At 36.0% G+C, this 26,917-nt stretch overlaps 1 protein-coding gene across 9 annotated transcripts in view; it reads right to left on the bottom strand.

Moving 5' to 3' along the window:
- Positions 1 to 4,050: 4,050 nt before the first annotated feature.
- CYRIA (CYFIP related Rac1 interactor A) overlaps positions 4,051 to 26,917 on the bottom strand; it is a 57,877-nt gene continuing 35,010 nt past the window's right edge. For 2 of the 9 annotated variants that reach the window (XM_066994952.1, XM_066994954.1), the window contains 10 exons: positions 26,552 to 26,631; positions 15,826 to 15,947; positions 14,840 to 14,945; positions 13,585 to 13,721; positions 13,424 to 13,501; positions 13,056 to 13,172; positions 12,878 to 12,957; positions 10,895 to 11,021; positions 8,218 to 8,339; positions 4,051 to 6,161 (listed from right to left, as the gene is read on the bottom strand). In XM_066994952.1, coding sequence (XP_066851053.1) covers positions 6,098 to 6,161; positions 8,218 to 8,339; positions 10,895 to 11,021; positions 12,878 to 12,957; positions 13,056 to 13,172; positions 13,424 to 13,501; positions 13,585 to 13,721; positions 14,840 to 14,945; positions 15,826 to 15,947; positions 26,552 to 26,624 — 1,026 coding nt within the window. In that variant the 5' untranslated portion in view covers positions 26,625 to 26,631 and the 3' untranslated portion in view covers positions 4,051 to 6,097. Of the gene's footprint in view, positions 6,162 to 8,217; positions 8,340 to 10,894; positions 11,022 to 12,877; positions 12,958 to 13,055; positions 13,173 to 13,423; positions 13,502 to 13,584; positions 13,722 to 14,839; positions 14,946 to 15,825; positions 15,948 to 26,551; positions 26,632 to 26,819; positions 26,900 to 26,917 lie in introns of all 9 variants that reach the window. The other 7 variants (XM_066994955.1, XM_066994956.1, XM_066994953.1 and 4 more) reach the window with 6 other exon arrangements.

Raw genomic sequence — 26,917 nt, forward strand, 5'->3', positions numbered from 1 at the left:
GAGTTACATTTATGTCAAATTGATGCAAAGAAGAATCAGGTTTGCAGAATTTGGATTATTTGGCAGTCAGGAATTCACCTTTATTAGTCTACAGCAGGAAGCACTACAGAGTACTAGGTTAAAATACTAAATCTATTAGATGTGTTCTTTTAAGCAAACAAGGCTTTATTCCCTTATTGATGAATAAAAATTGTGTTACTGTTTCAGTTCACTGGCTTCCATTACATTATCTAATGTGCTTCACATCCATAGATTCTAGAATTTTGCATCAGAGATTTCATCTGAGGCAAGAGAATAGTAACTACTGTCCTACTTTTCAAGGAAATAATAATAATTAAAAAAAAAAAGCCTTCAAAAATATCTGAAACTGTCAACAAACTTTCCCGATAAGCAAGATTTTACATTTCTTGACTTTTTATGTTCATATTCCCAACTATAGAACCACAAAATGACTTCCAGGAAAGATTAAATTTGGGAACTGCAATTTTTTACAGGGTTCTGATTGGAAGAATTGCATGGGATACAGTCCTGAAGAGGACCCCAGGAAAAGCTTGTTGATTTTCAAGGATCACCTCATCCAAGCTGAAGAATGGACCATCCTGATGAGCAGAAAGCCAAGCAAATGTGGCAGGACGCTTACGTGGATGAACATGGCATTCTTGACTAAACTCAAATATAAAGAGGTAGCACGCAAGAAATGGGAACAGGGACAAGTGACCTAGGGAGAATATAGACACTGTCTGAGCATGCAGGGTTAGGGTTAGGAAGACCAAATCCTCTCTGGAGTTACATCTGGTGAAGGACATGAATAGCGACAAAAAGGGCTCCTACCAGTGTATCAGCAGCAACAGAAAGGCTACAGAAAATGCGTGCCCACTGCTAAATGGGGTAAGGGACCTAGTGATAAAGAATGCAGTCAGGGAAATGAATGTTTTCTTTACCTTGGTTTTTAATGGTAGGATTTGCCTTCAGGAATCCCAGGCCCCTGAGACCAGACAGAATGTCTGGAGAAAAGACTTACTCTTGCTAGAGAAGGTTCAGGTTAGGGAGCATTTAAACAAATTGGACATACACATGCCCATGTGACCTGCTGGGAAGCACAGAGTGCTGAGAGCTGGCTAATGTCACTGAAGACTGGATGAAGGCACATGTAAGTCCTTAATTCAAGCAGGACAAAGAGACTTTAGTTAACTACAGGCTAGTCAGCTTCACCTAAATCCATGTGAATCTGACGGGACTAGTCCTAGAAACTATTTCCAAACATAAAAAAGGACAAGAAATTGCTTGGGAGTAGTCAGCATTGACTGATGATAAGGAAAGCATTGAATCACAGAATGGTTTGGGTTGGGTTGGAAGGGACCTTCCAGATTATCTAATGCCACCCCCCTGTCAAGGTCTGGGACACCCTCCTCTAGACCAGGTTGCCCAAAGCCCCATCCAACCTGGTCTTGAACTCTTCCAGGGATGGGGCATCCAGGGATGGGGCATCCACAGCTTCTCTGGGCAACCAGCTCCAGTGCCTCACCCCCCTCAGAGTAAAGAATTTCTTCCTTATACCATGTCTGATAAACTTGATAGCCTTCTTTGACAAGACGACTGGCCTGGTGAATGAGGGAAGATCAGTGGATGCTATTTATCTTTACTTCAGCAGGGTTGTTGACAGTACCTCCCATAACATCTTCATAGACAAACTGATGAAATATGGATGAGATCAAAAGACAGAGAATTATACTGAAAAATAGCTGAACAGCCAGGCTCAAAGGGGTTTTGATTAGCAGCACAAAATCCACCTGGATACCAGTCACTAGTGGTACACCCCAGTGGCTGATACTGGGGCCACTACTGTTTAACATCTTCATTAATAATTTGGAGGGTGGGACAGCATACACCCACAGGAATTTTGCAGAAGATACAGAACTGGGAGGAGTGGTCGATACACCAGATATTTGTGTTGCCAACAAGAATATCATGAATTTCAACAATGGGAATTGCCAAGTCCTGCACCTGGGGAGCAATAACCCCTTTCACCAGTACAGGTTGCGGGCCAAGTAGCTGCAAAGCATCTTGTCAGAAAACAAAATAAAACTGAGGCACCTGGTGGACAAGAAGATGATCATAAATCAGCGATGCGTCCTTACAGCAAAAAAGGCCAACAGCATCCTAGGCTGCATGAGGAATAATACCATGAGCAAGCTGAGGAAGGTGATCCCATCTACTCAGCACTGGTGACACACATCTGGGCTGCTAGTACCAGGTCCAGGCTCCCCAGTAAAAAAAGACATGGACTTACTGGAGTGAGTCCAGTAAAGGGTCATGAAGATGATTAGGAGATTGGAGAATCTGTCATATGAGTACAGGCTGAGAAGGCAGGGACTATTCAGCCTGGAGAAGAGAAAGCTTGAGGGACTCTTACCGAAGTGTACAAACATCAGATGGGTGGCAGCAAAGAAGACAGAGACACATTTTTCTCAGTGGTGTCCAGTGTTGGGCAAGAGGCAATGAACACAAATCAAAATTCATGAAATTGTGCCTAAATATATGAAAAAACATTTTTTTTTTCCTGTAAGTGTAGTCAAACACTGGAACAGATTTCCCACAGAAGTTGTGAGTTTCCATCCCTGAAAATATTCAAATCCCACACGGACATGACCCTGAAAAACCTGCTCTAGCTGAACCTGCCTTGAGCGGGGGAGTTGGACTAAATCTTTAGAGGTCCCCTCAGCCTCAACTACTCTGACTCCATGAAGCCCTTGAATCATATTGTTATTTAAACAGTTTTGTTCTTTTGTATTTCTTATTGATCTTTGAAGACCTGTTTTGCAAACTTGGAAACTGAAGGGGAAAAAAAAATAAAATAAAAAGGAGAGAGAGAGACTTGCCTACATCCAAATAGGTTTTCTGTAAGGGTTGTAGAGATATTTAAACATGAATGCAGAACTCTATATAGCTAGAACCAGGTGTGAGATGAAAGAAAGATGCAGTATTTTACCAAATGTTTGCATACATCTACTGGTGCTGTATTTTGTAGGAATATATTGATTCCATTAAACTTCTCAAGAAGGAAACAGGAGAGGGGGAAAAGATCATTTCATGTAGCCTACTTTGTTTAATTCAGAGTAAATATAAGAACCACAAGTCATCTTATATATTACTTAAATTGCATTTCCAGTTTAAGTTTGGCTGAAATACAACAGAGAAAGCAACAAAGAGATGACTTTTTATTGCTTTGTAAATGTCTGTATACATGGAAAACATTAGATAGCTTATCTGTGGCCTATCACATACCAGCAAATATAATCTTAGCAACTATGCTTTGTGACAGCCACTTAGTAGTAGCAGAAAGCTTAGAAGTCATAAATTATACTTCTGAGCTGATGTTAAACCCGTTCATTTTTTTGCAGCAGCAAATTCTTGTCTTATACTGAAAAAACAACCCCCTCCCCTTCCCCCCCCCCCCCCTTTTTTTTAAAGGCTATTCTGTCCCAAACTAATCACACATATTTATGCACATTTTACAATGCTCTCATTATGAGGCTTAAATATTTACCATACTACAAAATATGTATTCTTACATAATGATGAACCAAAACAACAAGAAGCACTGAGAAAATGGAAATCAATAATTTTGACTATTAGTCTATAGAGCTTCTCTTCTGAAAGCAATTCATTTGCACTTATCTTAAGATTAAATGAATCATCCTCTGGTAATTATTGATTATAAAGGCAGCCTGAGACAGCCACCACAGCCTCGGGTAACTAATGTGCAGTTATAAATTTTATGGAAGGAATTCATCTCTTCTTTGTAAAGCAGTATCAACAATTTCCCCTGGACATGATGACAAATGATACTATCTGTCAAAAAATCCAGGAACTGTTTAACTGACTTGAGGTTGTATTGTTCTGGCATGCAAGTGAAACATTTTAAATGCTTTTTAAAGAAACTATAAACTGGATACATAAAGGTGAGCCTACTATATCTCAGATTCAAAACTTTAATAAAATCCTTTTCAACTTTTAAATGTTGTCCCTAAATACAGACAGCGCCAATGCTTACTGTACCAAACGTTTTATTATTTCAAACAAACTTCTGTACAAAAACATCACAGCAGGCAAAGAAATTCAGTGGCTTCAGCAAACAGCACATGACAACTCGCAGAATGCTTTAAAGTTTACATTTTTATTATACAAGTGACAAATAGTTTCCTCCGGGCTACTTAAAGACTTCATTGTTTGACAAATAATTGCAGGTAAGCTCTATTAACTTTAGTTACCAAAACTCAACAGAATGACCTTTAATCCACCTAAATTTATCTAACTGAAAGTGGTTATGAACAAAACGTGATTTTCCTTAATACACATTTGTAAATGTCCCCCCATTAAAAATGGAGTTTGTAAACCGTGGATTTACTACTATAAAATAGCAGTGTGATCACTGCTTCCAGGAAAAGAAAAACTACTAGCAATTTCTAATTCTGTTCCTGACAACAACATAGTGATCTGCTACAACCGCAGATCTCTGAAATGAACTCTACAGTTGCAGTGGTATCTTGTAAAATTACATGTGTAACACTAGCTTCTGTGGGTTCTCATAAGATTTGAGAAACCTCATAGTGGCAGTTCTGCTCAGAAATAAACTCTAATGCAATTCCTACTCCAAAGAACTTACGATAGTAATACTGTTTAAGGACCAAGTTCAATGACTAAATTTGTAACAGTGCAGCTGAGTTTTAGCAGACCAAATGCATCTTCAAAGTCTTATGGGTAATGTTTCAGAAGTGAAATGCATGAAAATTCCAGTGAGAGCACACAAACCCTGATTGATGTACACAAGAATAAACAAATACAAATCTGAATCTGTGCACAAGCACTGGAGTTTTCATACATACATGCAAGCAAAGTACACAATTGAACACATTTTCACAACGTGACCTCTGCAAGAATATGTACAGCAACTGCAGATCACTCAGAAAAGACACTTAACAGAGCATGAACATTTTGCTGCTTTTGGCAAAATATTTCTATGCCATTTACTGGAAAAATTACTAGAAAGAAAGAACAAACAACTCAGCAAGGAACGCAAGCCCTTGAAGCATCAATCACATCTAGAAAAACAATGAAGAGCAGTCAGCTGAAACATACCTCTGTGTGGATTCTGAATCAGCTGATGAATATTATTATCCAGGAAATTGATGGAGTGCCTAAGAACAGCTCAGGTCTTGAAACTCCTTTATTTCATCCCTAGTCTGATGCGTGCAATTTGACACTAGGGAATTTTACTGCTACAGAAGAGTGTTCTGCTTTATAAAGTTTTGTATCAGCAAAAAAATTATTTACCAGGAAGAGCTGTCTCTAACAGATAATGTTTACCATGATATATTTACACTGACAAACTCTTTCTTCTCAAGTCAAGGCATTAGCATTTTCCCTTACCTTTCTAAATCTAATAAAATTATACAGAATTTTCAAAATCTAGCAATGGTCTTGAAACACACTTCATGTTTATATTGAATCTGAAAACAGGTATTAATTTCCTCAATTGTGGAAAGGTATAGGCTATATTTATTAGAGGTAAGGCGATCTCTTTTGCAATGCATTTTTGGATGTCAGCCAGCAAATAATCCTTAAAATCAGATGTCCACTCATTACAGGAAAGACAACATATTTAATGAGGAAAATGAACATTCAGGTATTCTTCTATTCATACAATTTTACTTTCTCTTTTACTAAATTTCTCCTTTAAAATTCATTTTTCTATGGCATCTCTGATATTCCAGTTTATCTGATTTCCATTTTGTCTTCATTACTACCTACTTCTCTGGAAGAGAAGGCATTTAAGGATTAAAATATACAGATAAACTGTTGTAGCTGAAGTATCTAAGTAAAAAAGGTATTTTAAAAGTCAAAAGATAAAGGCTAGCGTAAAAACTTAGGCTGCACTATATAAAGTCAGTCAGGTTATGACTACAGATTCATATATTTTAGCAGTGCGAAGAAAATGGTTATGTAAATACACACAAGTATTAACACCAACTGTATTAAATTATGTAAACATACACATCTTCTGTGGTCAATACAAACATCTACTTGTCTCAGGATACTACTGCAGCATAGCTCGGATTTGTTTTGAAGTAGATTCATCATTCAGGTGTTTTGTAGTGAACCTAGAAATTACAAGTTAAAACAGTAAATAAAACAGTAAGTATAATAAAACAAACACGGATAATAATAGTCTGAAAACTTCATTTTTTTTTTTTTTGAAATCAATACAGGTCAATTACACAAAGACCCTTGTATATTCCTTTACTCACTGATCACTGGAATTTAATTACTATTAGTCTGGTGCTCTTTATCTTTCAGTTACCCTTTGCAATAAATTATTCCTTGTTAAAAGGTGGAGAATTGTGAATAAATCCTGGCCTCAAGCCAACAATCATAGTAACTTCAGTGTAGCAAGTGTTTTAATTTAAAAGATGGGTCCGCAATCAAATACAGTGCCTGCGATCTGGCAGGAAACTGAAGTCAAATCATCATATTTCAAGAACAGCTCTTGATACTGTCAATGACATTATCTTATTCTTTTTTGGCAGGCTCATCTTCATTTTTTTTTATCCAGTTAAAAGCCTCAAAAGAAATATAACACATGGAAAGAAATAAGAAATAAGATAATAAATAGGAATCTAGAGGAATCCTAAATAGGATTTGGGAATCTAGATTGAATTTTGGCAGAACCGAAAAGTTTAAGAAGCTTTTTTAAAGGTACTCTTGCTTCTTATGATGTACCATCACACAGAGAATCTTTATTTATTTATTTATTTTTAAACCAGTGGTTTGTTTGGTGCTGAGTTACACTATTATGAATATCCTAGGAGGTCTGAAAGAGCTTTAGTGTGTTTCTTCCATTTATGCCCAAACATATTTGACACTATGTATGTTTGTTGGGAAATCAATTACCACCTAAGCTCAAAAGACAACTGACACCTGTAGGATTTAAATCCGTATCAATTTCAATTCAAAAGACATAAGCAAAAATGGAGGTGGTTATGGCTGTAGTTCTCGCTCTATCCTAGTCCTCTACAGCTAAAAAATTCAAAACAGCTGTAAAAGATTTGTTACTATGATGCCTTTCTCAGTTTCAGAGAGGTCAGATCATTGTGTCTTGCTTTCTGAGACAGCGCCTCAAATGCTCACGTACAATATTGGGATTTAGGTTAGATGTCTTCTTTAAGTTGTACCATTTAGCAACATTAAAATAAAATGATTTATTAGATCACAAGGAAAGAGAAAAGGGAAGTAACAATGGCTTGAGAAATAGAAATTCTGTTCTACTCAATTCTATTCTATATTCTATTCTATATTCTATTCTAATTCTTTGTTTCTGAGTGTACTAACCACTGAGATATTTTATATAAAAAAATCTTTCTCTATCTGTGCCTTAAAGTAAAGCTCAAACTGTCTACTCAAACTGACAGTCCAATGCAGGAGTAGATGCAGTAGATCAGTGCTCTAAATTGCAACTTTCCTGAAACTTGCAGTCTCTCTCTTGCCCCTTCCTCAGACTTCCTGCTGTTCTCCATTACTGTCTCTGCACAGGCTGCTGGTTATCTGCAAACAGCTTTGAGGAACCTAGCTCTGCATTTCTAGCAGTCACTTCAACTCTGAAGTCAGCTCTAGAAAGTGCTTGTTGAAGCACCGTACCATTCAAGTTTTTAATATAGTTCTAGACAACTGGAGATGTCTCAAGAAGATTGTGGTAGAGTGAACAGTTCACATTCACGTCACCTAACTTTACTTATATAAAAGTCAGTTATCTAATTTGAGTGTTCTGATGATGCTTGTAAGCAACAAAGACAGAGAAGTAGACAGAAATGCCCATTTTTTTCCACTGAATATTAACTGGGCATAGAAAACACACTTAACTATATTGTTTACTTTTTAGATAGCTAATTTTTAGGCAATTAAATGAACTTTTACTTAAGTATCACTGACGTAGGACATTACGACTTCCAGTATTAATTGTCATTGACTATCAAAGTGAAATGTAATTGAGAGAAATTAATATTATTTAAGAAAATCCCAGGTGATGAACGCATACCTGAAAGTAAAATTTTCTTAATAAAACAATCTTCTAGGGTGAAAAGTCTTAAACATGAAAAAATTGAGAGGGGAAAAAAAAAAGAGGAATTTGTTAAGGCTGACCAACAATTAATCGATACATACCTGAGAGCATTCAGAAGTCCTTCCACAGTGTCAGGTGGTTGTTCCTTTAAAACTTTTATGCATCCCTTCATCTGGGAACAGAAGCATGCCACTATTGAACAATAATATATGAATTGCACTAGCTGAAAGCAAGGAAAAATTTCACCAAAGATAGGCATTTTTTTTCCTACTGAGTGTTAATGCTGCTTTATAGGACACAATAAAAAGTGTATCTTATTTCAAATTAGAGAAAACACCTACTTCAGTTAAGTAGCTGTTGATACTAAATTATAAATCAAAAGTGTTTATTTTAACTCACACACAATTTCTCCAATTCCAACTTAAGAAGAATTCAAGAATAGCTGATATAAGCTAAAAAAATCAAAGAGATTGTGAGAGAATTCCATATCACTGCTGTTAGGAACTATCAAAAGAGATGTTTTAACTTTGACTTCTATTTTTATACTTGCACACAAAGTAATTTTCAGTATTCCATTTACAGTTGTAAATGGCGATAGCTTACGGTTTGTTTCATAACTAGTGGTTTCTAACTTCACCTGAGATGAGAAGTCCCTGATGTTGACTTTAAACATGATAGTGAAAGAACATCTGCCTTGGAGACTGTAATAATCAGGCTAAAAATACTGTCCAAATTTACAAAAGATAATAAAGCAGAGAAAGAAGACACATAACTCATCTGACCCAAAATACAGACTCCTTATATAGTCCACAGAGAGAAACAGTAAATTCCTCCAACCTATTCAAAATATAATTTCAGTTGTAGTGAATGGTGCTCTGGAAATATATATTTATTCCCATTGCTATGTAGATATCCATTAGCTATCCAGAAGTCAGTCTAGATAAATTCAATCTTATTTAAAGTAACAGATAAAGACATGGCACAGTCAAGATGTGATCCTTTTAATTTTCCAAGTCACATTACAGTGCTAAATCTACAAGTCATTATTTTCCTTGTAGCTATAGAGCAACTCTGCCTTGTTACGGAAGTGGATGATTAACTGAAGTCAGGATCCATGTATTTGCCAATAAAAATTATTTGGAAAATGTAACTCAGCCTCCTGTACAGAGACCAGTCTAACAATTACTGATCACTGTTCGGTTGGCTTATTTCTACCTGTAACATAAAACTACCTATGCAAACACCAAATCAGATGAAATTCTCAGCGTATCAGCACATGTATTGTTAAGTGACAAAGTTACTTCTCCTGAACCAGAGAAACTCCACGTTGCAATACAGTATGAAGTACACATTCGGATGTCCCATCAGATCAGACAAACTCAAAAGGGATAAAAATTCAAAGCATTCATTTCCATTTTTGTCAGCATCAGAATCCTTAAAACAGTCAAAAAAATAGAAGCTCTTAGCTTGTCTAAGCTAGGTGCCTATCATTAACAGCTTGAAATACAACTCTGTGGTATCCAGCCTTGAAAGAGTAACAGAAAGGTAATTTGTTACACTGTCCCTAAACTCTTGAAACGGCTCCCAAGAAATGACTAGCTTGGAGAATAGAATTGCTTTTTTTAATAAAATAAATGCATCACCTGAAATACAACAAGATTATTATTATTTTTTTTTTAAAAGAAGAATCTCTAAACTAATTAAGCAAATTAATAGTTGAGATCATATACTAATTTTTAAAAACGGAGTTGTACATTTCCTGCCTCCCATTTACACTGACTATCCTGTAAGATTACAGGGCTTTAGGATAAATGTGATAAACAAAGTACACACACTGTATATTTGGTCCTGTGAAAACTTCTACTTGTATTCTTTGAAGGCAAGAGACTGAATTAGAAGTCAGGAAGTCTGAATTTAATTCCCAGACTTTATCTGCTGCATGACCTTGAGCAAATCAATTCACCTCTTTGTGAAATCCCTTTCCCTCTGTTAAGCACAGTCAAAGAGATCCAGTAAAATATTGGTATCCGCAAATAAAAAATGCTAACAAAGACTCAGTGTCATGGAGCACAACAACATCATATATATATATATATATACATTTTTCTTTTGAAGTAGACTGTCTTGTAAAGGGAAAGATTTAGCTTTTTTCATGAATTAATGAATTACAGATTATTTCTTCTGAAAGATGTAGTTCATGAGATTTAGGCTTGTAAAAACATGTAGCACCAATAGAGCACTTTTTTGTATGTGCTTGCAATATCTCAGATAAAAAAAAAAAAGGTTGATTTTGCTGTGACTGTTCGTGCCAAAACTAGAACTGAAGGCTCATTATCAACATTACAACAGTAGCATTTCAGTTCTGTTACTTTAGATAACAGACAAAACAGAGACAATGTAGAATATCTGCTTATTTACAACAGAGCTACAGCCAAATATAAGCGTTTCAGTATAAAGAGATTACATGATTAATAAAAAATTATGACCACAGAACTCATTCAAGGTTAGCTATAATACAAAATTATTTTAGTGTAACTGTACAGTTGGTAGAAAACTGGAGCTAACAAAGACAAATGAGTATCTGCGTCTGAGAGAAAATACCAATCCTTATTTTAATTTCAAACAAGCTGATATATGAAAGTATGTAGGTAGCATAAATTTTAAGTTTTGCCACTCAAAAGTAATTAAAATGATTTATACAAAGTCGTAAGCTTGTGCTGAAAAAAATCTGCAAACTAGTTTTCAAACTTATGGAATATTAAAAAAAGTAATTCTTACATCAATCTTTGATGTCTTTGAGAAAGCTCCCACAGGATGAACATGATCATACAGAATAATAACTCCCACCATTACACGCATGCAGAACATAAGAGTCTCTTCACTGGTGAATCTACTCCTGTACTCACTGAAAAACAGAACAAAAGAAACAAAGTCTTGAATGTTTTTAGCTTGATAGCTTTCTAAATTAGACTATGAATGTGTGAAACCTTAACACTGTACTTAAAGATAGTATAAGAAGAAGAATTTTAGCAAAATTTTAAAGATCTTTAAATTGCATAAATCCATGTCAAATTGGAAAAAAGTTCAGAAAGCAAAGAGATATGTAAATCTGTCCTATTAACTCTTCACAGCTCAGATTCTCACTACTGTGAAGCCATCAACTTAGGACCATCAATTTTGCAGAAGACTTCCATACTTAATGTAATATAATGGAGAAAAAATGAGTTTCTGTTTAATCTTAGAAATACAACATATTGGGACCTCAAAGGAAAGCTACTCTTTTTGCTTAGTTTGAAACTACTAACGTTTAGGTGGGATCTAATTTTAGCAGCTAGGAAGCTTAGGGCTTCACCTAGGTGAATCATAGCCATTGCTCTCTTCTAAGTACACAGGCAACTTCAACAACCCAGGTTCAGTAAACATCTAAAATGTAGAGGCACACTATGTGGGACTTGACCGAACTCATTCCAAAGAGATTTTCTGTGACATTTGAACTGCAAAATAGGAGTATGGATGGCACAGTTAAGTCAGTCCCTAACAGCTCCAATACCTGAAATCATCACAAAGAAAGAAAGAATTAATTACGGTAGAGAAAACTAGAAAGTCTGAAAAACAGTTATCACTGCTATTTTTCTAACAAGTATTATTTTGAATAGATAATACATAGACATCTACTGTCATTCATTGGCTTTCAATATAAAAAAATACTTAAACATTAAAAACACCAAAAGCTTTACTGTACTATCTCTCAGTTTACAACGACTTCAGATTTTATTCTTTAGTTTACAACTACTAACACAGCATCGTAACATGACCTGATTTAAAGGCTGTAGACATTTACATGTGAAAATGTTTGATTATCCCACAATTAGACCCAAGAACTGGATACTCAAGTCAATTTTATGTTTTGATAGACAACATTTTACTTACCGTTACTCTAATTTTGCCAAAAAATGAGCTAACACAAGGTTAGTTTTCAATGACTCATTCTAAGATGTCCAAGTATTGTGAGATGAGCCCCACCTCCTATATACACTTCTCCAGAATCTTCATGATCACAATAACTTCAGGCATTCTACCCTTTATATAGCATTACGAGCAAACAATTCAAAGACAAGAAGACTACTGTGAATCTACCTTGTATGTGTTTTTCACTCAGAGGAGACCTCTAACCTAAGAAATACTTGGCCAAAAGCACAGCTAAACAATAGTAACTCCATTGGCTATAATTACGCAAATAAATACGAAAGCAACTATATGGTTTCCATACAGTTGAACTTTCTCATATCCAGAATAAGACAGCTGCATCCACAAAAGACCTATTCAAATTATCTTCAAAATAGCCCCTGTGTATCATCTGCAAAAATGCCACTTGGAAGAGCCAAAACCTGGACTGCTAATAATTCAGCAGAATGGGCAATCGAGAGACGGCAGTCGGCCTATGACTCTGGTTAGACAAGACACAGATATTGAAACCTATGCACTTAAGATTACACTTGTATGTTAACCTTTGTTGTAATACAGGCTGACCATACAATCCCAACCTAAAAAAATTTAATGCTGATTGATGAAAAATATCCTAAGATGGTTAAAAGAGGAGGCAAGGCTTTCTAAAACAGATAATGCTTTGTATACCAATATGATAACAACTTAAGGTAAACAGTAATTCATCAAAAAATGTTTATTACAGGTGCAAATAAACAAATACATATGGTACAAATTCACTCATAGAAGAAAAACAAGATTTAAGGTAAAACTTACGGTGTTTCCAACATGACTTTACATACACTAGCCATAGTACTTAGACAGTCCGTTGTATTTTCAATTGGCAATGTTTTGTTCTAGAAGGGTTAAAAATAGATATTATTCAGTAAATTGTCTTGTAAAATTAAAATTAAGAATGTCTACGCATTTCTCCGTTTTCTCCCCCATTACCTACTTCTGATACAAAGTGTGTAGTTGCATTACTGAGTGTTTTCAGCATTGGTGTGGCTTCAGCATAAAACAGGGACATCCTATTGGCCATTTCATTGTTCACTTCATTCTCAATGTCTAGCTGATGAAAACACGAGAAAAAAATAGTTAGTAAAACTCTCAAAAATCTTGGCAGCAGCAAGATGCTCATATCAGCAAGCAGATTGTTGCATGAATAGTTCCAGCCTAATCACTGCTGATTAACTCTCAGTGTGAAGGACAGAACATGACAGCTAGCTAATCAGAAGAAAAAATATTACCACAAATGGTGTAAATGCGCACAAAATGACAAATACATGTGCATGAACAGCAGATCAGATTTTATTTACTTACATGCATGTTGTTTATTCTGTTACGACTTATTGTCCGTCTATAATAACTGAAGTCATTCTGAATTGCTGGGTTTCTCATCTTAGGGAAAGACAAATAGGAAATAATCAGTTTCAATTCAAAATATATGGAAAAAATAGCATGTAATAAAAGATTTTATTTACCTTAAGTTCATCAAAACGAAGAGTAAAATGCAAGATTTCTGCAAACTCTTTAGCCAGAGCCTGTTCCCGTTCCAGGTGTTGAGTTGGAGTATAAGGTGGGCAAGTCAAGGATTCTAATAAGCTCTGCAGGGCTTTTTCTAAATAAAATAATAGAAGCACAGCTTTTATTCAGTCCATGTTATGACAATTTTTTACATAGGTATCTAAATATACTTTGTTAGAAAGGAAGGAACCCTCTGAATATGCAGAGTCCAAAAAGGAACGCTCTTCCTTTCTATTCTAAGGTGAGAAACATTAGTCAAAGACACCTGCCTCTTTAAGCTGCTATTTTCTCTCCATTTTGCATCAGTGAGCTCCTTTCCCTTACTTCTCCTTTTCCTTTCTAACACCCTTTATCTGGGATCCCTATCAAAAATTGTATGGAGAAAGCATTTTTCCTGTATTCAAATATCCTGCCCTCTCTCTTTCATCTTACTCAATTAGCCATCAACACAGTACAGAGATTATTCTGGCATCTCAGTTATTAAAAGTGTACTCTTAGGCACTGATAGCAATGTAGTTCAGCTCCTGTGGCTATAATTACTAGCATTACTCAAAAAGGGATACACTTATGATGTTGTAGAAGAATTCCCTTGTATTGGTAGCTCTCTCACTTTACAAATACATTTTTTGCACACTGATTCCCATCCAGAATCCTAATTCAAGATTAACTACATAATTTTTTGAGGAGAGCAGGGATGGCAGAATCAGTTTAAAATATGCCCAGCCTTGGATTTTCACCCTACAAGAGACTTTATTGATACCCTTCTTTCTCTTATCTCCCTCCTTAAAAAAACACATATTACTATATATTTTACTATATTTATATATATTTAAATATATATTATATATAGTCTTAATTCATTTTAAAACCGCTCTCTTCAAGAATCCAAATTACAAAAAGCAAATTGCATTACTACAATAAAGATCAATGATGTGCTGAACAGTGGGAGGCATCAAACGTCATATTGTTACAATCACACTCTCTGCTTGTCCTCTATTTAGATAATACAGACTTAAGTGACAAGCTAATAAACTGTAATAATTTTGAAATCAAATAAAGATTAAAAGGTATGCCCTGAAAAATGTAATTGAAGGCAAATTTTTGTTGGTATCAAAAAGAAAGAATAATAACCTTTTAAAAGTTTGTGGGAAAAGAAACCTTGTATTTCCTTAAAGTAACCTGGTAAAACAGATAAAATAACACAAGGCTCACCTAATCTGAGTGAAAACTCATAAAAGCGCTTCAGCCTTACAACCAGAGGACATACTGAATTCCACGCTTTTTCTTGCAACTGGATATCATTGGGGTTTTGTATTGCCTGAAATGAAAATATCACAGTAAAGAATTGTGATCCATGAGTAAATAGCAAAAGGTGGTTTGGAAGTTTTTTAGTACAGAGTTTTAGAAAGTAAGTATTATAAAACACAGAGCAATTACAAGAAATTACACTGTATAGGAATAGAAAATTATTAAATAAAAAAATAAACTACCATTCTTTTCCAGCTTCCTTCTCCCTTTTAACTTGATGATTAAAAAAATATTGTGAAAGCGTAAGGGAAGACATTTGTATTGAGCACTGGTTGAAGAAACTTTTTCTTTTTAAGTCTTGACACTTTTGAAATTTTCAACATATTCAGGTTCTTAAGTAACCAATAGCTCATCATAAAAGTAAACATGAGGCTGATGCAGGAAAAGATTCCGTAAGTTGAGACAAATTTTGAGTTACAGTTCAGAATTTTGTTCAGGACTAGTTTCACAGAAAAAGACACCTGCAAAGTTGATATAAAGTTATAATTTACTGTGTTTCATTATTTCTCTTATACAGAACAACTATTTTCAACTTTTTTTCCTATGTATTTCTGACATCTGAGCATTATTTCTTCCACATTCTCAACTGTGACTTCTGCCATAAGATATATGAAATGAGGCATTTGAAACTGTATATCAAAGTGAAAAATAATTACTAATTTCTAATAGTAAACCCACAAGAAATTCCGACAGTCATTTCATCATTTTATGATGTGACATTAGGGCTTATTATGTTACCCATAATCAGTAACATTTTCAAAAAAAAATTTTAATGAAGATTTTCATATAGTTCCACAGAAGATGCTTAGATATAGAACAGAAGCAAGGAACACATTGAGTTTTGCTTGATTTTGCTTCCGGAGAACTGTTATTAACATTAATGAACATACATCTCTAATTTCTTGTCCAGCTCCTTTGTAAGCCTGAAGATCTGCAAGCATACTTTCCGAGTCCTGCAAAACTGCACTGATCTGATTCCATACCTCCCTTTCTCCATCTGTGGGCTGTGCATCTAAGAAACATAAAAGCAAAAAGCATGAAGTCAAAAGGTAGCTGCTGTACAAATGGCAAGATTACTCAGTTCTACTTAATTATATTCAACTTGACAATGTGTTAAATGCATTTTTTAAACACACAATTATATTGCACTGCCACTCTGCTAACATCAAAGTTTTTCTTTTCTATACACCAAGGAAGGAAAACCAGTACAGTTTTGGTAAGCTCTGGCTCAGAATGTCTCTTCTCAAAAAGCAGCGTTTTGAAGTGAAGCAGTATCATAAAGCAGTAGTATTAGAAAACAGGATAATGCCTCAGTCTTTCAGTAAAAATGCCTCTCACTCGTGAGATCCACAGCTTGAATCCTCAAGCAAAGGATTGTTCATGTTTCTTGCAGCTTGGGGATAAAAATCAAGCCTTTCAGTGAACGGTGCAGTAGAATATTAAACTTCCTCCAGGCTTCCCTAACTGGGGTAATTTTTCTCCTTTTGTAAAAACACAGGTACTGTAGTATTAAACATTTTTCCTTTGTATGTCAAAGACCATTCCTGCTACTAAAATAAAACCAGTTCCGTCAACGATAAGTTTGTTTTCAGGGTGGGAATGGCCTGTAGGCCTTTATATTCAGAGAAGTGACATTTTGAATGAGATTAAAATGCCTGCATGAACATCACGAAATTCAACAAGTGCAAGCAAGGCACATAGTGATAGGACAAGGGGAGATGATTTTTAACTGAAAGAGGGTAGATTTAGATTAGATAACAAACTATTCACTCTGGTGGTGAGGCACTGGAACAGGCAGCCCAGAGAAGTTGAGGATGCTCCCTCCTTGGAAGTATTCAAGTCCAGGTTGGATGGGGCTTTGGGCTGCCTAATCTAGTGAAAGATGTCCTTGCCCGTGGCAGCAGAGGTTGGAAACAGATGATCCTTATAAGGGTCCCTTGTAATCCAAACCATTCTACAATTTTAAGATAAATTTTCCAATTCAAATCCCATGTGATGGGATTTTTAAAGCAGTATGATGTCAAGTGGTGATGTCAGACCTCAAACGTCAATTTGCAAGACAAGGTAGAGATCTTCTCCCTTCTTTTGCTCTGAAACAAAGTTAACAACACTGATTTGACAGGATGACCTACATTTACAATTGCAGTCAGCAGTTGTAGAGACAATCACACTGTCCTAGCAGATTTCTACAATGAGACTTTTTTTTTTCCTCCCCTAAAGACAGTATTTTGATCTTAATGGAAGAAGAAAAAAAATAATACTGTGAAGGTGAATCTTATGACAACTGTTAAGGACTACTTGTTTGAATTCAAAGCAAATTCAATGATTAGGAAGAGTGACTGTACACATCTCTATGTTAACAGGCAAGAAATATCAAAAATACTTTTTCTATTTAGTTTTCTCACTCTCCTTAAGAAATGAGACACAGTTCTCCAGCTATAAATAAGTATGAGGTTCATCTACTCAACCCCCATTAGAGGCAAATGAACCATTTCAACTTGGAGAGTATGGAAAGAGCAGACACTTTTGAAGACTTTCTCTATGACTTTTCAGGTTAGGTTAAAATATTCAGTTTAAATATTAAACTGGTACCTTCTTCGGCTCAGCTCACTCCCTGAGGCCTCCAGGGATATCACCTCCTGTAAACATCTCAGAGGAAAGGGAGAACCAAAGGGAAAAGTACCCCAAAGACAAAAATCACAGCTGAGACAGTGCTGTTGAACTGAACTCTTAGTGATATTAAGTTTACAGTGATACTGACTGATTCTTTCCCCAAGCTGCAAGAAATCTCATGTATACACTGTAATGGTTCTCTGACCTTGTGAAAAAGAGGGGAACAAAACATTAAACATTTCTGAGTTTAACAAGGAGGGTGGTACTCTTGCTAAAAAGTTACATACCATAGAACAGTAAATTAGGGGGAAGGAAGGAGTCACCTATAAATCAGTACTTATATTGTAATTGTTAAATAAAAGTTAATTAGAGTAGCATTTCCAGCATAAAAGAGAATAAGTAAACTATTAGTACAAATCACAAGTGTAGAACTTCCATATACAGGTCACCAGAAGGATGGGTTAGTTAGCAAAGTACTTCTATGTTACTTTTACAGTTTATTCACTTTAAAAAAGTTTTACCCCCTAATAAAAATTTAAATGTTGTACACTGCTCAGCATTTTGGAACTTAGAAATGGTCTTTAATAACATCCTTTGTAGTTAATCTTTTTCAAATTTTCCTAATTCATCTTTTGGAAGCTGGGGTAAGGGTGAACATTTGAAACCGACTGAGCTATTTTGTAACCCAGCACCTGGGGAAGTAGGACTAGCAGAAAGCTAGATGGATGGAAAAGGGAAGGGAGAGGGAAAGGGCTGCAAAAGCTACAGAGCAATAGGCTTAGCTTGCACTTGCGGAAGCAGTTTGTATTTATGCTGAAAGTGTTTAGCTTAAACGCAAAGGCAGGGAGGATGAATCAGGCTCTTTTTTTTTTTTTTTTAAACATGCATCTTATTTATGAACTGTATGTTACACAAACAGATGCTCTGATAAAATTATGGTCGTGTTTCAAAAGGGATTTTACTTAAAGATTTTGCCAAACATGGTCAGCTAAAAAGCTGTGATCAATCACTGAAAAAGATACAGCTTGCTTCAAACAATAACAACAACAATAATTAAAAGGAATAAAGAATTATTCATGGTTGAGAGTTTGGCTTTTAAAATGGTTTTTCTATTCCAACAATGCCAAAGCTCATTTCCCTGTACTGAGTGAAAAAATACCATATGTGAATCAAACAGTAACAGCCTGGAACTATTGCTTGGTAGTATCACCTCTTGGGCCCTATTACCAGAGATCCAGCATGTGCTTAAGCACTTTGAGCACATTTATAAAGAAAACTGTAGCCACTACTAATCCACACAGAATGCAAGCCCTCTCAGTAAGGTACCATGATCACCGAACTTACTGCATTTCAAGTCTTTAGAGTACCCTCAACTCTGAGTCTTTACAATTCACAGTTATCTTTCAGAGGATGCTTTCTTTAGCAAGGCAAAACAGGAAACCCTTGCACCTCTCTGATAACTGAATAAATCCTCTTCAATTATTTCAATATACTGTATTCAAGTACAGTGTGGTCAAGATGCTGCAGGGAGGGGATGCCATCCAGAGGGACCCTTACAGGCCTGAGAGGTGGGCCTGTGCAAACTTCACGAAGTTCAACAAGGCCAAGTGGAAGGTCCTACACCTGGGCCACAGCAATCCCAAGCACAAATACAGGTTGGGCAGAGAATGGATTGAGAGTAACTCTGAGGAGAAGAACCTGGGGGTGGTGGTTGATGAGAAGCTTAACGTAAGCTGGAAAGCCAACTGTATCCAGGGCCGCATCAAAAGCAGCATGGCCAGCAGGTCGAGGGAGGTGATTCTCCCCATCTACTCTGCTCTTGTGAGACCCGCTTGAAGTGCTGCGCTCAGCTCTGGGACCCCCAGCACAAGGACACAGACCTACTAGAACAAGTCCAGAGAAGGGCCATGAGGATGATCAGAGGGCTGGAGCACTTCTCCTGTGAGGACAGGCTGAGAGAGCTGGGGTTGTTCAGCCTGAAGAAGAGAAGGCTCTGGGGAGACCTTACAGTGGCCTTCCAGTACCTAAAGGGGGCTAAAGGACAGCTGGGGAGGGACTCTTTGTCAGAGAGTGTGATGAAGGACAAGGAGCAATGGCTTTAAACTGAAAGAGAGGAGGTTTAGATTAGATATTAGGAGGAAATTCTTCACTCAAGAGGGTGCTGAGGCACTGGAACAGGTTGCTCAGAGAATCTGTGGATGCCCCACCCCTGGAAGTGTTCAAGGCCAGGTTGGATGGGGCTTTGAGCAACCTGGTCTGGTGGGAAGTTGGAACTAGGTGATCTTTAAAGGTCCTTTCCAACACAAATCATTCTATGATTCAATGAAATCTGTATATTTCTATATACAGATTCTACCAGCAAATTTTCATACAGAAAGCAAAAAAATTTAGTTCTGGAGAGAAAAGTTATTCCATTGGCTCCATCAGGATTAATGAGAATATGGTAATTCATCCATTCCATGAACAAATGAACCCCTTCATCATTATACAAGCTCTATTCAATATTTTTGATGGGACTTCTGATTTAAAAAAAAAAAAAAAAAAAGAAAGAAAGCGGGAAAAGATGGAATCTGGACCAACTTCAGTCCATTTGTGGATGCATTATGTATTTCAGGTACTTGGTACAGTTGCAGCGTGGAATCGATATTTTTTTCTTAAAACATGTCATTTGTTTCAAAAAATTCCTAACAATGAAAAGGTACCTACCTCATCCTTCACCATTTATGCATTAGAAAAAGCATAGACACTGCTACATATGTAAGACACTAGCTCTCATAGGACAAGATTAAATATAGAAAAATGGATATGAAGCATTTACCAAGACAAAGTCAAGTGTAACAATATCTCAACAATTGATTTTTATGAAGAGATAACAAGTCAGTACTAAAAGTAGTACTTCCAATCCATACACCATTTCTGTATCTGAAATGCAGACGAAAAGCACAGAAATTTATTCCACCCTCAAAGTAATTTCAAGCTAAGGGGATTCCCAGTGAGGTTGGATAATGCTTGCATTTCATTAAGTGTGCAATCAGATTTGTCACAAAATACCCTGGTCAGCTGGCTCTGACAACCTAACAAAATAATAGTGAGTAAAGCAAGATGTTTTAAAGGCTCTACTTTCACCTTTTCTTGTCCTACCCACGGCTGAATGTGGCCAATAATTCCAGCAGCCACCAAAAGCAAGTCAGAGTGCAGCATATATATATATATATTACTGCATCCTGCTGAAGTCCTCTTACAGGTCTGTCATCATGCCAATGATCTTCCCTCTTCCAATCTGGCACATGATTACATAAAAAGTTAGCTTATGTCCTTGAAAAAGACAAAAAAAACATTACTTTCAACTACAGTGAATAATGTATTTCAGAGGGTATGAGAACCTGCTATATCCCATGCATTAAAAAGAATGGTACCATGTAGAAACAGCATCCTGCCAATCATATAAGGCAAAGTTCCATTGTACACTGGATTTTTGAATTTCATCCTTTCTAAATTAGCCAGAACAAAATGAAACTCTCTAAATCATTAGTATCTGCTATGGGCATGATGCTGTTCCAAGCAACTGAGTCTGAGGCTTCCTTGTTTGCTGCTCCCTTCAGTTCTGTGACAGATGTGGAGTGGACAGCCTGAGGAGAAGAGGCGGTGTGACCTCTGAGACTAAACCACAACTTCTTGCTTAGGGCACTCTCTGAAGTGCAGGAGACAAATGTAATCTCCCTCAGGCTGGATACAGATTACATCTCCAGCCTTCCTGCCTGCAGAGCAAGGGAATTAATTAATACCCTATTGTGCAAAAAATGGGCAGTTGCTCCGCTGCCAGACATGTTCTATTAATAGACACTTTTAATCATATATGAACAATTATAACTCAGTGCTTCATTTTGGTTTTATAAAAGATATTTATACTTGGGGAGAGGATGGGACTGAAGGTGACACTAAAGACATTTCCTGCCAAAAACTTACAAGCTTTCCAAAGCATGTTATAAAACTCCAGTCTTTTAAGTTCAAAACAAATTGCTGTTACCATCAACCATCAAATTATTTCCAAGAATTCAAGAAATACTTATTTACTTTGCCTGAAAAGTGGGCAGTAGTAATTTGACAACAGATTTCTGCAAAAAAGAGCACTCATAAGTTGCTATGGAAAGAGCTTCAAATACTCAGAATTCATTTACCTGTTACTAATTTAAACAAGGTGAAGGTCTAAAGAACAAAACAGTTCTTGAAGGGACAAAATCAATTTCAAGAGAATTTACCCTATGTGCTAACAACGAAAGCTTTCATTAGCTGTGAAGACCATAAACTCTGAAGATTTGTCATGTACTCACTCTTCCTAACAAGATCTCTTGAGTTAAGGGCAAAGGAGGAATTAAGACAAAGTGGTATATAATCAATTCAAATACCTACCATTTTGAACACAAATACTCACACAAAGTGTAGAAGAGTAATACAGTTTGCTTTCTGGGATTAAATTAAAAAAAAAAATCTGGGATTTAATTAAAGCAGAATTCTGTTCTGGAAAAATCATAATTTCTGAGAAAAATTTATTTCTGTTGCACAGAACAACTCAACCTTACAACTTGTTGCCTAAAAATTAAAGGTAATAAGGGAAACTAGTAAAATAAGAGTCTACTGACTACCATGATGATCTTATTGTGCAGTTTCTTAACTGACCTAAGATATCTAGATCTGTTCAATTGCTTGTCGTTCTCTCTGGCATTTCTGTTCTCATTCAAGTGACACTGTTAGGGCTCTTCCAACCATGCAGTCATCCAGATCACTCTGATCTGACTGAAAGAATTCTTAGTAGGAAGTGGAAAGAAGTAAGCTGGTAGGATTTTTTGTTCATTTGTTTTGTTTTGAACAGGTAGTTCCTAGCAGGGTCATTTTCCCACATAGTTATCATTCATGACTGGTGCAACCATATTTGTACATGTTAATTCTAGTACAAGGATATGAGACTACGTGACAAATCATCGGGGATCACCCCTTTGGAGCAGCACAGAGCTAGATCAGCTTAAATTGATCACGTGGATTTAAAACCTTCACATTCTTCTTGTGCTTCCTTTGTATAAGCACTCATACTACTTTTGACCAACACCAGCACATAAAACCACTGACTCTTGAGGTATGACGACAGATCGTATCTGTTCTACTCCTACATAGTAGGAAAAAGGTGGTTTTTTTTTTTTCTTAACAATATTTGTATGGCACATTGTATGCATAGCAGGAAGAAGTATGTCACACACCCTCTTTTCAGGTACAATAAATTCCAAATGAAGAACAGCAAAACGTACTATGGAAGGAATATCCAAAAATTCTGTAAACAGTTCAGAAGTAGTGCTGACAGATTTACTTTGAGATTTCAGCTTACTGCTAATGAAAAAGTGCACAAAAACTAAAAAGCAATATCCTGATGCAAAAAATGAAATACAGTAAACGCATCAACTCAACATGTCTCTCATTTAAAAAGGGACATTATCCAGAGTATTTCCTGTGTTTTTATAATGTTCAGTATTAATTCTTGCAGTTGAACTCAACAGAAACCTCTCTGGGATACTTATACTCGCACAGCAATGTTTTCAAGTTACTGAACAACAATTACTTCACTAACACTTGAAACTATAATTTTACCTATTTAACTTTGGTTTAGTCATTTCGCAGTCTAAAGCAGAAATGAACACAGGCATGATTCTTTCTCAGATGAATGTGTCAGAATAGATGTGGCACAGCTGGAATAAATCCTTGTGGGCAGAAAGGGATACTGCATTTCTACAGTCACACTAATTCTTCCTTTAAGTCTCATCTAAGATCCATCACACTTCTAGTTGGAAGATAGCTGGAAAATTAGTAAATATTTAAAGAGCCTGGCAGCTAATCTTTTTTACGTAGTATATTTGAAATTGAATGAAGCCTATGATACTGTTATACGAATCGTGAGCATAATACAAGTACACTTGAAACTGCATTTGGTTGAAGCCTTTAGTGACACAGAAAAGGAATTTTTGCCCTCCTTAAAATACGTACCTAACCTGTCTGTATTAACCTGCATAAGAGATTTTATTTGTATGTGTATATACATATATATATATGTACGTGTGTGTGAACATTTCTACATATTTTGCTTTTTACCTATCAATAAAAAGCACAAGCTACTTGACTCTACAGACTAATATAATTTAGGGGGAGAAAAAAGGAAAGAATTGTGTAAGAAAACAATTGTCTCTACAGTAACCTTAACTCTGTTTAACTTTAAATTCAGCAGATCTAAACTTTATCTTCTAACACATATCTACAATATTCAACAGCTACAGTGACTGGAAAAAAACTTTTGGAGAAAGCAGAAACAAAACTCCTAACTCAGCCTGCAGACACATTAAGTCTTTCAGGGAGAAAGAAAAGAATAGAATTTCTTGCATCTGTCCTGTTCTATAAGGAAGCACTACACCACGTTGCCTCTGGTTTTACATCCTGCAGTGTTAGGAGCTCATCACACTAAGGGTTTTTTACAGAACTGTAAGTAATGCAGTTCTAGTCTTAAAAACATGACTAAACTTACCTTTTTGTTATAAAACAAATGATAATATCAAAATATCTGAGACTTCTTAAACTATCAAAATTTGATTTTACATTAAATGAAACACCTTTCCAAAGCTTTGGAAAGTTTTTTTTTAACTTATTTACAAGGAAATATTTGTAACTTCAATAGGTTTAATAATACTTCTTATTGCTGATATCAGATATGTAAGAACAAAAGTGTGACAAAAAACACTAAAAGAGCTAATTATTTGACTTTTCTCAATAAGATACATATATTGATAGTTTTTTAGCTATGGTGAATGCACTTTGAAATATTTGTATTTACAAACAAAACAAATTTTCAAGTTTTTGATTATAATCAGCATACAGTCACTTTACAATTGGTTTCTCAATTACAATTACTTCTGTGCCTCATACAGCACACACAGCACCAGAACTGTCTACCAGATACCTGGAGATTTCAGTGCATGCTCCCAGATTAACATTTGGCTGTATGTTTGAGAATGCATGAGGAACATCTCTGTACTTTAGCACAGTCCTAACTATCTTGTTCAACAAGGTATCAAATACTGAGGCCAACTTCTGACTGGAACTACAGTGGATCTATCTTTAGCAACTATACCTTAGAGATACAAAGCTAAAGGATTTTTAGAGCTCTTTGAATAACCAACTCTAGTGACAACTTTCACCCACTGAACTAAAAACTAAGTCCACAGAAAGTCACACACCCTGCAAACATGTATGCAGACTGGTGTCTATGGCCATTAACAGAGCGCTTTTAAAACATCATTCAATGTCTAAGGAGACAAAGGCGTGCAACCACAGGCCTCTGCTCTCACATCCCTTCCACAGAACACAGATTTCATTCCATAAAAATCTTCATGACTTTATTTCAATCTCTAGGTAGCTGTGCCTGACAAGTGTTTGTGTGTGCTTACACCGATCACTTGCACTTCCCTTGGGAGAAGGTGCTTTGGCCCACTTCAGTTCTTGTTGGCAGTGCACTTTTAGAAAGGCAATAAAATAGGTATTTTCCCCTCTCCCTCCTACAAGGCCTCCCACTGCCAGGCCACCTGTTTCCTGCTACGTCTACATTCCTGGTTCTTAGGACTTTCTTACAATACAGGACATGATGGGACTGATTAAACCTGAAGCCTCAAAGCAGCTGAAAACCTTTGTAATAGCTTGGCACAGTGCTCCGTTAAAGTATTCTGAAGTTTGGTAGTAAAAACTACACGATCCTTTGGACAAAGATTTGACATCTCAGTTTTACAATAAAATTGTCAAATTATATAGACAGAGGTGAAAATGGGATAGATGGCTTCCAGTACCTTTTTTCTAAACCCCAACTAACCACTTAACTTTTTCCATAATTTAAAACTGATCCTTCGTAACATGGTAAGATCTAGATGAGAAGATTAAGATACGTACAAAGTTATATGCATACACTCCAGTTCTGATCCAAGAAAGCATGTTTGAACAATTTCATAAGATTTACATGCGCTTAAATGACTTTTTGAACCGGTGCTTCTGAGGTGTGCACACACAGAATCTCACATCATGTAATTTTTTTTCAGAAAAAAATACTTTCAGAAAAAATTATTCAATAAAGCTATTTCAAGGTAACAAAATTGATGCCTACTCATCTGGAATTCTCTCTCAAACCATTCTTGAAAATGAAGTTATTAAAAAAGTGACTTTTCTCAAAACATTTTTGTTTGTTCTTTAAAGATTTTAAGAGAGAAAACATTACACACTGTTAGCATTTCAAATAAAAAGCATTTCACATAAGTAATGGAGTAAGATTAAACTCATATTTAATGACTCGATGACCAGTTTTTAAGACAATGTCTAGAAGTACATGCAGGAAAACTGTAGCCAGCAGAACTGAAGTAGCTTTGATTCAGAGACAGATGCAACAAGGAAATTAGAAAGCGAAACACTGTTTGCAAACTGATAAACATGCAATTAAGAGAGATGCAATCAAGCACATACACTCTGACCACTTCATTACTTTTTAAAAACGGTAATAATCCTGTTAAATCATCACTGAACCAGGCAAAAACTGTGCCACCTACACTGTTGACATTTTAAAAAGATTTTTATTTCCAATATATATTTGCATTCAATGAAGCAACAACAACAACAACATAACTGAATGTTAAAGGAAGCTGAAGTCAAGTTCATTCATATGCAAGTTTAAAAATGGCTTATAAATCTTCTGAAACTAAGTTAAGGTAAGATTTTACTTGCATGTCTATCATTCTGCCCTCTTCTCTGCTCAGAATGAATTTAAATCATTTTACATGGTTTTATAAATATCAAAAAACAATATTCAACCGAAGTGTAATTTGATTTGCTTGCAAATCCCTTTTGAATTGCTTTATGATGCGTAAGCGCATGCAGTTTATTAGGAAGTAAAAAGCAAAGAAGGCAAGCCAGGCAAGAAGCTTTGCTCACTTTCAAAGTCAAGGAAAAAATTTGGCCCCTGATCAAGCTCTGTGCAAGTGAGAACTTTTAAAAGATTTCCCATTTGGTTCCTGAAAAATAGAAAAGGAAGAGAAAAGGAGTCCTGAGTGAACAAATGATTTTAGAGACAAGGACTTGGACAGACTGGTTGTGCTGGAAAATATACACTGCAAGCAATCAGATTTTAAAAGTTTTTCCTCAGTTTGCTGTTAAGTCAGGGAAAAGATTCTCTCATTGTCTAGTAATTGTTTGAACTTACTTTCAAAATCCAGGAAAAAATGTGGATAGTTTTCAATTTCCCTGGTAAGGACCTTAAGAAGATTACCCATCCCAGCAAACCTAGTAAATGCAACAAAA

This window comes from Anser cygnoides, chromosome 3 (genome assembly GCF_040182565.1).
Source record: "Anser cygnoides isolate HZ-2024a breed goose chromosome 3, Taihu_goose_T2T_genome, whole genome shotgun sequence".
Taxonomy (NCBI): domain Eukaryota; kingdom Metazoa; phylum Chordata; class Aves; order Anseriformes; family Anatidae; genus Anser; species Anser cygnoides.